The 12,576-nt window shown below is 45.5% G+C and overlaps 1 protein-coding gene across 5 annotated transcripts in view; it reads left to right on the top strand.

Moving 5' to 3' along the window:
- SHANK2 (SH3 and multiple ankyrin repeat domains 2) overlaps positions 1-12,576 on the top strand; it is a 2,937,835-nt gene that overhangs the window by 2,206,431 nt on the left and 718,828 nt on the right. For all 5 annotated transcript variants that reach the window (XM_085643560.1, XM_085643562.1, XM_085643561.1 and 2 more), the window contains one exon: positions 3,195-3,270. In XM_085643560.1, the coding sequence (XP_085499686.1) occupies positions 3,195-3,270 (76 nt within the window). The remainder of the gene's footprint in view (positions 1-3,194; positions 3,271-12,576) is intronic.

Raw genomic sequence — 12,576 nt, 5'->3', positions numbered from 1 at the left:
AAGTCCTATACAGTCACTCATACATGCACTCACTCATCATATGTACTCATACACCTATACATACACTTACACACCGCCACTCATCCATAGTTACTCACACACATAGTCATACATGCAAAGAAAGTATCAAACATCCATTTACTTGCGTATACAGTTATACACACACCACCGCACTTACTCCTACAGAAACTAACACATACTTACTCTCTTAAACAATCACTTATAGAAACACATACTAATTTATACATGTACTCTTCCAATCTCTCACTCTCACATATACTCACTTACATACACCAATACTCATATATACTAGTTTAAAACATATGTAGTTACTCGTAAAGACACTACTGAGACAGTCATTCACTCACCAACACACCCATACACACACTCATCCACCCATACAGTCCTGCACACATGCTGTCTTCAACACATACAAACAGTGACTCACTCATTCATGCATCTATGCACAAAGTAATACCCCCAACGAACCACTCAGACACTCATACTAATGCTCAAAAAACCAACTAATAACCTATATAGACACTGATATAGCTACTCACCAACCCATGCTGCCACTTATACACAGTGAGAGACTGATACAGGTATTTACAAGTTTAAAGATTACTCACTAACCCATGTATTCACTAATGTACACTTAATCAGTCAGTTATACAATCAGTTTCACACAAACAAAATCATCCATTTAGACACTTATATACCCACTTATTCTTCCATCGACCTCGACATATACATATATAAAACATATTTAAATTTCACAAAAACACACTTTCACTGGATGATGTCATCAGTGATGTCATCAGTGATGTCATCTGAGATGTCATCAGTGATGTCATGAGTGATGTCACTGACCATGTCGTGAGTGATGTAATATGTGACGTCATTTGTACAAGTGAAATGTCCAACTAACTATAACGCCCTTGAAACCTATGGTTTTTTTCAGTGAGTATGTATATATAGATATATGTAAATTTGATCATGTATGAGGACAGTTTGGGAGAGGATGTGACGTTTGGCCTAGAGCTGCGGCTTTGGAACTGGGGAGCCAGGTTTGAGTCACAGCGTCGGCTCAACATCCTGTGATTCTGGGGAAATCACTTAATCTCCCTGTGCCTACCAAAATGAATGTTTCCTTGTGTAATTTAACTGTGCTCATTTACCTAGGGGTCGAGTTTGTGTTATGTAAAACTGTAAAACAAAAGAAGGGCTACTCGCGGGTAGGATGGGTGGAAGAACTGATGGGGCGGGACAATGCAACCATTGTTACCAAATTTGTCAGAATAGTGGGTACGCTCTCCCAAATGGCTAGTCAGTAATGGTGAGGTAGGAGTTTGAAGAGAATGAATGTTTCTTAGACACAAACACAGGTTTGGGACCACCATCTCCTTCCATTTTGCCAAATATCTCCACTCGTCCTATGACTAATCTCTTCTGCTCTGGTTGTCTCCAGGGCATGAAGGGAGACACATAGCTACAAAGTGCATTTCAAATGAAACTGATAATCACATAACAACTGTAAAAACCTAATAGAAATATTTCTGGCAAATGAAAAACTGCAATAGGTGTAAAATGAAATAAAATATTCAAAATAAAATATTTAAAAAATATAGTTGAAATTGCTTAATATATTCACACTTAATTTTGAAAGTGCTTAAATAAAGTAGTTTCCGTCACTGACATAGTTAACGTCTGCATAACTGTAAATCAGGCAGCTGGACCTTCAGTTTGGCAGAGAAGGGCACTCTATTCACGTTGTGATGGAGTACCCTCTCCGCCCACCTCTAAAACAGCCCCTTAGGCTTTAATTAGGTGAATGACCAACTTATCATTGACTTTTGTCTATTTCTTGGGCACTAAGGTACCAGCAGTGGCGTCTGCTACTTAACGACAGTGGGTGGTGAGTCGCGGGAGGGCTGGATCACAGAGGGGAGGGGTCGTGGGGGGAGGGAATGAAAAAAAAAACATTTGAAAAATCACTTACCTGCCAGCCAGCCGCTGCCTCTCGGTCCTCTTCACCCACTTTCAGGACTCCCGGGCCGGAACAGGAAGCACCCATGCTTCCAGACTCCCCTAGCCAATCATGACGCTGCTGATAGCAGCATCGTGATTGGTCTCAGCGCCTTGGTTTGGCGCTCAGATGGGGACTGGGAACCTGGGCATGTTCTCCACCCAGGCTGTGCATTACAGCAGGTGGAGAACATGCCATGGATGCATGACGGGTTGGCGGCCAACGACAGCCGGCCAAACCGTCATGCGCACTTAGGACGTGCCTTCCGCTCCTCCCCCTGTTCTGTGGGCAGCCCAGCCTGCCACGCCCCGACAGAAGAGTACTGAGATATAAAATGATAATAACATGCTGTTATTATCATTTTATTTTTCCTGTAGGGTGACGCTCCTGAGTTTCAGAAAATAATCCTGCTTTTAGGGTCATTAGTCCTAGAACTTCACATGCACTCAGGATGACTAGATTTCATTTAAATACAGTGATTGTCACTAGGACTTCCAAAACAAATAAGAATCTACATGAACATAGAAAAGAACTCAAAATGAAAAATCTTATCAAGTTTGTCTGTAGTTAAAAGGAAGGTAGAGGAAAGGTGGGACTGGAAGGGAGCCTGTTGAGTGGTGAGAAGTGAAGCCTGGCCTAGGCACATTATGGATATCAAAACAAGTGCTGTAAGAGTTCCCTTAATGGCTCCTGCTACCGCACGGGTGCACCACACTCTCAAAAATGAAGGCATAAGATGTGTCTGGTCTTATTTGTGGTGAGTAACTACTACCTCCCCCTTGCTGTGACCTGGCAGTGGTGGTGACGGTGAGGAACTTGATGGGAATTGAGCCACTTGCAAGAGACACCTTGTTGCTCCTGCACACTTGCATCACATCACATAGTGGTATTGGGGTACTTCTGCTTGTGCTTTTATTTTTTTTTCTGATAAACACATTTTTACTGGTTTTGACAAGTGAATCAGGACATCATAGAGCTTGTGCTATTAAATGGTGCTGATGCAGACCGAGCCATCCCCTGTGTGATGGGAGGTGAGGTCTCTTATATTTTCCATAATTGCTCATAAAAACTAACTTTTTGTACGTATCAATTCAGCCAGCAGCTTTTTGTTCTTTGTTTGTGTCTTGACATACAGCTAAGCATGATCTCTGTCTTTATCTTTGCACAGAAACTCGCACGGACAGAACTAAGAAGCTGTTTAGGCACTACACGGTTGGCTCCTACGACAGCTTCGATGCATCAAGGTAACATATGACCCCTGACGATGATATCTACTTTCCCTATTACTATTGTTTTCTGTTTTACCAAAGTTTTACATTTTTTGCAAGGCTGCTCTAGACAGTAGTACATAGTCAGTTCAGTTCATAAACTGTATTCGGTTTTTTTGGGGGTAAAACCATAAAAGTCATACAAACAGAATAACTACACAATATATAAAATGCATAAAAAACAAAAACTAACCACAAGAAGCTAGCCGAGGTGCAAATCATGAATATCACATTTTCAGATTTTAGCTGCATCAAGTCCATTTTCCTTTTTAAAAATTCAACACCAAATCCTGGCAATAAAAACATTTGTTTTTCAAGGTGCAAAATGCCATTTGTTGATGCAAAACTTTCCATACAAAAAGTGGTGGGGCGGGGGTAGGGGTATGAGTCGGACTACTAGAGGGGGCGTGGGGAGGTGGGGCGAGGGACAATAATAAAAAATGTAAAGAAAAAAGTAAAACTTACCTGCTGCCGGACGCCTCCTGAGTCTCGCCTCGGTGCTGGGCCTTCCTTGTCCCAGCAGACACTGTGACTATGTCACAGATTCCATGTCCAATCCCCACGCTGCAGAGCAGCACAGGGGTTGGCCGTAGCGGGCTAGAAAGACTCTCTGCTCGGTCAGGGAGTCTGTGGGGTTTCTCTAACCAGGCTGTTTAATGCAGCTGGGTTAGAGAAACCTAAGTGCGCATGTGTGTTTTGGTCAGCCTGAGACGGCTGGCCAAACACACATGAGCACTTAGGGAGGGCACATAGGCCTCCTTCTCCCCACTCCATGCCTCAAACCCCCCGCCCCCTCCCTGCACACACATGCTAATCCAGCGGCTTATAAATAAAACAATATTGAAATATCGTTTTCTTTTTTTGCTGCTGGCTCTGAGCCAGTGGGACAATGCTCCTCCGCCATTGCAAAGGAACCGACCCTGTTATCATAAAAACTTTATTGGATGCATTTGAAAATAGAGACTTTAAAAATAAAGACTGCAAACATAGGGATGCAAAAATGTGTTTTACTGTCACATGCTTTTTATTTTTGCGATTTTTGACTATTTATTTCTGCAGCCTGTATTTTTGAGTTTATGTTTCGGTAGTTTATATCTTTGAAGGCTATCCTTCTTTGCATGAATATTTAAGATTAATTTGTGGACTGCGGAATTTCACAGTACTGGTAGTTTATGTTTAAAGAAAGGAGAGCAGCCATTCAAATACACTTAACGTTTTGAGACACAGCCCATATAAAATGAAAAGAAAAAAACAAATTTGAATCCAGTCCATCGTCTCTTACAGTCACCAGCATCAGGCATTCTAGATCACCACTGCTGGAAGCATCAGGAGAAAGGACCATGATCTGGTCACGATCGAATCTAAGCTCGGTTTCCAAGACCAGCGTTATCCACAGCTGGAATGGAAGGGCTTTCGGGCCAGTGATCCAAGGCAGCCGCCATATTTGGGATCATTAGAAAAACCTACAAGTACAGATACTAAGTATCCGAGCACACCCCAAGCCATATATAGCCTTCCTGTCACCCCGACTTAAATCAGGCATGGCAAATTAGAACTAATGTATCTTAAATACCATAATGAACTGACGCGATGCGTTACATCAGAACGGCCACAAAATAACATAGGCGGAAACTGTCAGGAAGGATGTCTGTTGGGGAGGGACGTTCCTCCATTCGGCTTGAAGCGTATACCATGTAGATGCCTTGTTATGCTCTTGTATCATTCAAAGCTCTATAATTTGCCCATGAAGTAATCCTGTTTCATTGAAACTTCTATTAATTGTTCTTTGGGATGGAGCAGTATTTGTAATGGCACCAGCCGCGATGTTGGCGTTGATCTGGAGTGCGTGAAGACCATAGGAGAGGTTTATCATCTTTCCTTGAGGAGGCTGGCTACCGAGATCTCACTTGGTGGCACATAAACCATACAAGGCCACTGCTGCCCATCCATGGGGCTTCTGGAAAGACCCACAATTAATATTGTCTATTATAAATAATGTAAATGTAAATATTTGCGGCATCTCGAAGGAAAAACATATCAGATCAATACGGTAAAACATTTTCCATGCATTTGGAAGGTGTAGCTATGACTGTTTTGAGCTTTGTTAGTGTACATTCTGCTGTTTCTGGTGAAGGTTATGAAAATCTGAGCAATGTTTCTTTAACAGTTGTCAGCAAATTTAGATGTACGGGCTTAGTGATTTCTGAAAGGGTTGCAGCACTGTGAGGGATGTTGTTCGGAAAGTGTTTCATTGATTTTACTTCTTTTGATCATTTAATTATTTTCTACCCGCAACACTATTAAATCAGCTCCAGCCTGTGTAACAGAGAATGTGTAATCTCATTATGCGCTCTTCAGTATTCATCCGCATAACCTGTGCCCTATCCATTGTAACGCTTTAATGTTTTCATGATTTACCAGACTACGCGGTCTCTATGGACATCACCTTCCTTTCTGCAGTAGTACATAAAATGTAGGGAACGTGTTTTAAACATGATGACAATTTAGCAGTGTCTCTCTTTCTTGTTTCTTTTTGTGGTAATGCAATATGTGGGCTTGAATCCCCCGCCAAGGTTTGGTATATAACCCAACCAAGCTGTCCAGCCCACTCTGTAACTCGGCAGGCTATCCCTTATTAAAAATATTGAAAAAGAATGCAACATGTGGGCATGTATCGATCCACGGTTGCCCTGTCTCGTGTCCCCATCGTTCTCTCATTGTAAGAAATGGGTGTCTCTAGTTGGCAGAGGTAGGTACCTTTGTCCAAAATAGGGCCCTTGCTTCTACTCAGGGTAAGGGGGAGACACACTTTAGATAACCCCTGCTCATCCCCTGGGTAGCTTGGCATGAGCAGACAGACTTATCCCATAGGCAATGTGTAATGTATTTGTGCTCAAAACACACAGTAATACAGTGCTAACACCACAAATGGCACCACACCAGTTTAGAAAAATAAAGCTTCTTTATCTATACTCAACACGACCAAAGCGACAAAAATCCAACATACATGTAATGAGAATGTGACTTTTAAAAGGTTTTAAACAACTTGGCCCATATGGAGGTGTGATTTCTCTCAAAGTACCTGTTATTGCAACAAAATTCACAATGCCAAACAGCTGCAGAGATGGAAAGTGTTGAAAAACAAAGAGATGCATCAGTTCCTGAGACCATGCGACAGCTCTGCTGCACGCAGGAGAAGTGATGAGTCGAATCCGGTCTGTAGGGGAAAGTGATGCGTCGATTCCAAGACGGTTCTGGTCTGCGGGGGATACATGGGGAAAATTTGCTGCACAGGTGCGATGCATGGAAATCCAGGATGTAAAAGCAATCGATGCGGTGGCATTAAGCAATGCTGCGTCAGTTTCTTGCAACGGTGACAGGCGCTGTTTCGGTGTCAGAAGCGGCGCAGCGATGTGTTGAGATTCTTCTCGTACAGACAGCCGCAAGAAGAGCGATGCATTGATTCTTGTAGTTGCGCTGCTTTTCCAGCTCTCATCAGTAGGAACAACCTCCAGAGACCCAACACAGTCACAGGCACCTCTAGGCAGGACAGAGCTCCCAGCAAGGAAGTTCAGAGGAGCTGGGGTTGAAGTCTTTGTGTCCCTGAGACCTCAGAACAGGAGGCAAGCTCTACTCAAGCCCTTGGAGATCTTACTCAAGCAGGGGGACACAGCACACAGCAAAGTCCTTGTCCTTCCCTTGGCAGAAAACATCTACTGCAGGCACACCCCCTTTCCTTGGCAAACGTTCTTCTTGATTCCAGAAGTAGTCTAAATTTCTGGGGTTTTAGGGCTAATACTTTATACCCCAAAATGTCTTTATTCTCTTTGTACAATGGATTCTGAGCACAGTCCAAAACAGTTCTGTCCTCACTGGTGCAGTATGACCACAGGGGTTGGAGACAGGATTGCGCAAGGGAGACACGCCCTATTCAGGTGCAAGGAAATCTCCGCCCACTACTCTAAATTCAACCAAGCCCCATTCAGCTCAGCTCTGAGTCATCCAGGAAGGGCCAGGCACGCCTCAACCCGCCCATGGGCTGTCTACAGTGAATGCACATCCCTAGCCCCAGTCACTCCAAAACCAGACAATCAATACACAAACAGGCAGAGGCACACAGAATGGTTAAACAAGAAAATGCCTACTTTCTAAGTGGCATTTTCAAACACACAATTTAAAAAACATCTTTACTAAAAGATGTGTTATTAAATTCTGAGTTCAGAGAACCTAAACTTTAGTTCTCCATCTTGACCCAATAGAAAGTTATACGTGTAAGAAGTTACAAAGCATTTACCATTCTATCCTAAGGGACAAGATAGCCTTTCATTAGTCAAAAACGAAATTGGCAGTATTTCACTATTAGGACATGTTACACACACTAGTACATGTCCCACCTTTCACATACACTTCACCCTTTCCAGGGGGTAACTTAGGCCTACCATAGGGGTGCCTTACATGTAAGAAAAGGGAAGTTAGGGCCTGGCAAGTAAGCGCACTTGCCAAGTCGACTTGGCAGTTAACAACTGCGCACAGACACTGCAGTGGCAGGTCTGAGATACCTTTTCAGGGCTACTCATATGAGTGGCACAGCCAGTGCTGCAGGCCCACTAGTAGCACTTGATTTACAGGCTCTGGCACATTTCAGTGCGCTTTACAATGGACCTACCAGTAAATCAAATATGCCAATCAGTGAGAACCAATTGTAACAACAATGTAAACAGGGAGCACTTGCACTTTGACACTGATCAGCAGTGGCAAAGTGCCCAAAGCATCTAAGCCAGCAAAAACAAAATCCAGCACAGCATCAAAAATACAGGAGGTGGAGGCAAAAAAAAGTCAGGGGAAACCACGCCAAAGATGCCAAGTCTAACACTCATTCTATCCAAGAAATCTGTTATGCTCTCCCCTGTTTTAATAGTCTCTGCCAATAACCATCCTACATCAGGGTGGTCACTGAACATCTCTCTCAGGGATGTCCAAATTCGGTACCTCTTTGAATTACATGCGGCCTCCGTCATGCTCGGTGTCTGTCCGCGCAATTGCTGGGATGCGTGCTTGGGGAAAAATCGTGCTAGTCTGCTCTCCAATAGGACTGCTTAGCAGACTTTTAAAATCACCTATTGCTAGGTTTATTCCTGCACTGTTCTATTCAAGACATGAGATCCATTTCCCTGATCCATCCAGCAATGGCGGTAACTTTTTCCGTAATCCCTATTTATCCCTCTGAGCCATTTTGTCACATAGATGGTCCCTGACATGCCCTTCTGTAGTAATGGGTACATTCTTACTTTGGGTAGCTTTGCGGGTTACTTTCTGGCGGTCCCATCTTTTTAGGCATTCCTGTATATAGGGAGAGGTTCCATCTGGGAGCTCTTCCTCCATGTGAGATGCACTCTTCCACTATAGGCATGTCCTCTGGGTCGAAGGATCTGTTTTTCAGCCAAAGTCTATCGTATTCGTTCCTCACCCTGGTTAAGCAGGCTAGTAGGTGGCAGAACGGGCACAAAAAGATCTCACCTTCCTCTCTTGCTACTATCTCCCTTTCTGTCATCTTGTTCTTGCCGTGTGCTCGGGTGGAGCAGTGTATGTTCTAGCCGCTACACCCCTCATTCACACGCAAAGGTGCCATCTTATTTTTTCTGTGTTTTGGTTGTGTCAGTACCAGGCTGCGTGGTCTGTTATTTCCTGATCGACCCATCTCCTATGTTCATTAATTGGTGAGCCTCGGATCCCTGCCAGAAGCCTCTCATTTAATTCTGCTTCTGATTTTCCCCCATTGGTGCCCTGTATCTATCCCCGCTTCCCTTATATGGGGGCCGCGCTGCTCTGTTTTCTTGCTGTGAATCCTGGGCACATGCTCTTTCTCTCTCTATTTTTTTATTTTGTAGAATTGTATATAGCGCAAACTAGACCCGAGAAATCGCGTATCAGAGCGCTTCACATGAGCACCAGTTTCAATACAGATGGACACATTCGTTTTTGTTAGGCACGGGGTGATTAAGTGATTTGCCCAGAATCACAGGATGTTGAGCATCGCTGCCGAGGCTCGAACCTGGTTCCCCAGCTTTGAGGTCGACCGCTCTAGCCGTAAGGCTTCATCCTCTCCCCTAAGGGTCTAGCCTTAGCTTGTGACTTACTTCTTTGCCTCATCTAGTTTACCTCCTTTGCTCTGAGCTATGCACTGTTCTTTTTGGCAGGGCTTTGCCCTCCAATTTGCTCTCTCTCGTTTTTTGGCTACCTGGGCAAATCCTGTAACCTCACCCTCGTCATCAGTTCCCAAGGAACTGGGGACCCCTTACCTCACCACCACTTGCTGTATCACTATCTAGTACCGTTACAAATCTCCCTGTCACTTGCGTGTGTTCACCTGAACCAGTGGGCGTGTGTGCGCGGTTTAAGGTCCTAAGTTTTGGGTGTGACAGACGAAGAGGGTTGAGCTTTTGGGAACCTTTTCAAGAGACTTGGGCTGCACTAGAATTGTCTGTGCATGCTGGCCTGTTAGTTCCTCATGCTTGGCCCTAACTGTTGGTCTTTCAGTGAGGGACCCGCCAGCTCCTACTGTTGGTGGATGGGAGTATCCTAATGCGGGGGAAGCTTGCATGAGCACCTCCACACCTGCATATTGTGAGGAGAAGCTGTTGCCTTTCTTGCTATCGGTAGTGTGGGATTATCGATCGGACCTCCTCTAAAACGGCCCATAAATCTAATAATGCCTCTATCCTGTCTTTCTTTTGACCTGTGTATTCAGTTTGTATGTGTGTTCTCATATGGTCTATGTAGGATTCCTACATAGACCAAAGTCTGCCCTCTGATTATTCAAGGTGGATGATCAGTAATGTGGGCGCTGTCTATGCTGCTTTAGCGTGTTTTATTGTGTCAATCACGTGTGCGGTATAGCGGTTAGTAGTATTAGGCGCTATTTTGACACACTTTCCTCCTGCCTTTATCTGTGCTTCTTACCATTCTGTAACAAGTTATTACTATTTTATTTCGAAACATCTTGTTAACATTGACCCTAGAAATGGGAAGAATTTGTGGATCGATATGTGGTAGGGCTGGAGACAAGCCACGGCTGTACAGTGTGACGTGTTACTGGCACTTCCGCAGCCCTAGGGGCCTTGATAGGGTGAACGTTGCCCCCTCCCCCCTCGCTGCCAGTCTTCATCATCAGACTCTTCCTTTCGTCTGATTTTTGCGTTCGCCTCTCACCCTCCTAGCGCACTCCTCCATTTACTCTATGCCTCTAGCTTCCTCTGTTTTAAACCCGAACACCCCCTTTTCCTCCTGACACGCCCTCTTTCTATTTTTGTCTGTAAGTCTCTTCTGCTCACTGCCGTCCTTGGCTACAATACATATCTCTCCCTCCCTGCAGCGCCTTTCACCCTCTGCACAGCCCCTCCTCCTCTAGGCACTTCATGTCACTGGAGCCGCGCGAGCTTCCCCTCACTGCTCTGCATAATTACTTGTAATTAGAAGTGTGGGCTGCTTACTACAGGCGGCGGTGGAGCCGAGCATCTGCTGGGCGCTCCGCGGCGCTAGAACACTCCGTGACGCTCTGCTCCGCCGGAGAGGGGGTGCTGGCGGTCTCAGGCTGAGGTCTCGCGGTGCCCAGCCGTGGGGGTGGTGGTACAGAAGGCCGAGTCATACCAGGCAGTGCCAGCGCTGGCGCTAGGATGGGGTCCCCCTGGGCAAGCAGTGTTACGGGAGCCATGGCGCATCCTTTCAGCACCGGTCTGGCGCCCTCTGCTGACGACTCCCCAGGCAGACGTCGTGCCCTAGAACAGACCCCTGCACCAGGCGGGGTACGGAGCCTCGATAAGACTTAATTGCGACCTTTACCTTCCACAGTTCACACTTAACAGCGACGAGAGGCTTTTTCTGCTTGTGACAGTGCCCCCCCCCCCGTTGCCCCTCCCCTCGCTCCTAATCAAGATCTTTATTTTACTATAAACGTAAGACTCGTGTCCTGAGTATTCATCACTCTACATGTGTAGTCTCATTCTATTAATATTATCACAAACTCACCACATACCTTTCTGTTCACTTCTTGCAGTGTTGTCATCTCCCAGCGTGCACCCCCTTCACTGGTGCCCTCCCCCCCGCCCCTCCTTAATTATTATAATGTTGACCTGGTCCCCTTTACTCGCCCCCCTATAAGCACCTGAGAGTACTGTAATTTCCAATCCTCTTCCCCACTGTGTGTCTGACCCCACCAGTGACCCCACTCCAAACCCTACGTTTCTCATCTCTCATCTTATATTCCACTGTGTGTCTCCCCTTACCATTGACCCTCTAATACTTGCCAAGTATTAACATATCTCATCCTGGCGCAGGCTGCCTGCCTGCCTCCCCCTTACCGGTCTCCCTAGAACCCGCTCCCCAAGTATTGTAATCTCTCTCATCCCATCTCCCACGGTCGGTCTCCCCCTCTTACTGGACCCCAGGATGTCAAGTCTCTCATCTATCTCCCACCGTTTGACTACCATTTCCGTTCATGCCCTCGATGTTGGGCTGTCCATTCTGCAACTGACCACACTTGAGGGCACGTCACGTCGCCTGTCCTTGCCACTACCGAATGCCAGCCCCTCTTCTCACTATAAGGGCCTCTCCCTGCCTGCTTCTATGGTGTCGCTCACACAGCCAGTGGGCCTCGCCTGTATGAGACGAACGCTCCCCTATTCAATGCGTGTTTGCACTGGCAAAACAAGTGAATATTTGCAAGCGGGTGCCAGGGAGAGGCCGGGCACCACGGGCAGCAATCTATGGAGGCTGGGTAGGAAGGCCCTGACACAGTTGACCCAGTTCTATGCCCCGGAAACCACAGTGAATCCCTATGTTAAACGCTGTAGGATGTATTTTGTACAGTGAAACGCTCGTGTTAAAGTCAGCCTGCTTGGCGTTTCACACTAGTAGGGGTGTGCGAAAATCTCATCATTTGCTTTCTTAAAATACATGATTTTTTGGGGAAATCATGTGAAATTGCACATAATTACGTCAAATACAAATGTGTCACTCAGCACTATAGAGTGAAATGCGCCTTCGGATCAATTTGACGCGACGACGCATTTCGGTGTAAAAAAAATAGCACAAAAAATTCAAGGGGCGCAAGCAACAGCGGCTCCCGTTCTGGTTGTTCATGCTGTTCCTGTGTGTTTGTAATACACTGTGCATGAAAGTCCTTCTCCCTTTTTAAAGAAAACCCACTCACTGGACAAAGATGCATGGCTTATCGTACTCGCTCTCAGTGCCTACGAACACGCTTGGTCCCCAGCTTGAGAGTCC

The sequence above is a fragment of the Triturus cristatus genome, chromosome 3_1 (genome assembly GCF_964204655.1).
Source record: "Triturus cristatus chromosome 3_1, aTriCri1.1, whole genome shotgun sequence".
Lineage (NCBI taxonomy): Eukaryota > Metazoa > Chordata > Amphibia > Caudata > Salamandridae > Triturus > Triturus cristatus.
Note: the sequence above shows the minus strand (reverse complement) of the source record. Positions and strands in the feature narration are given on the sequence as shown.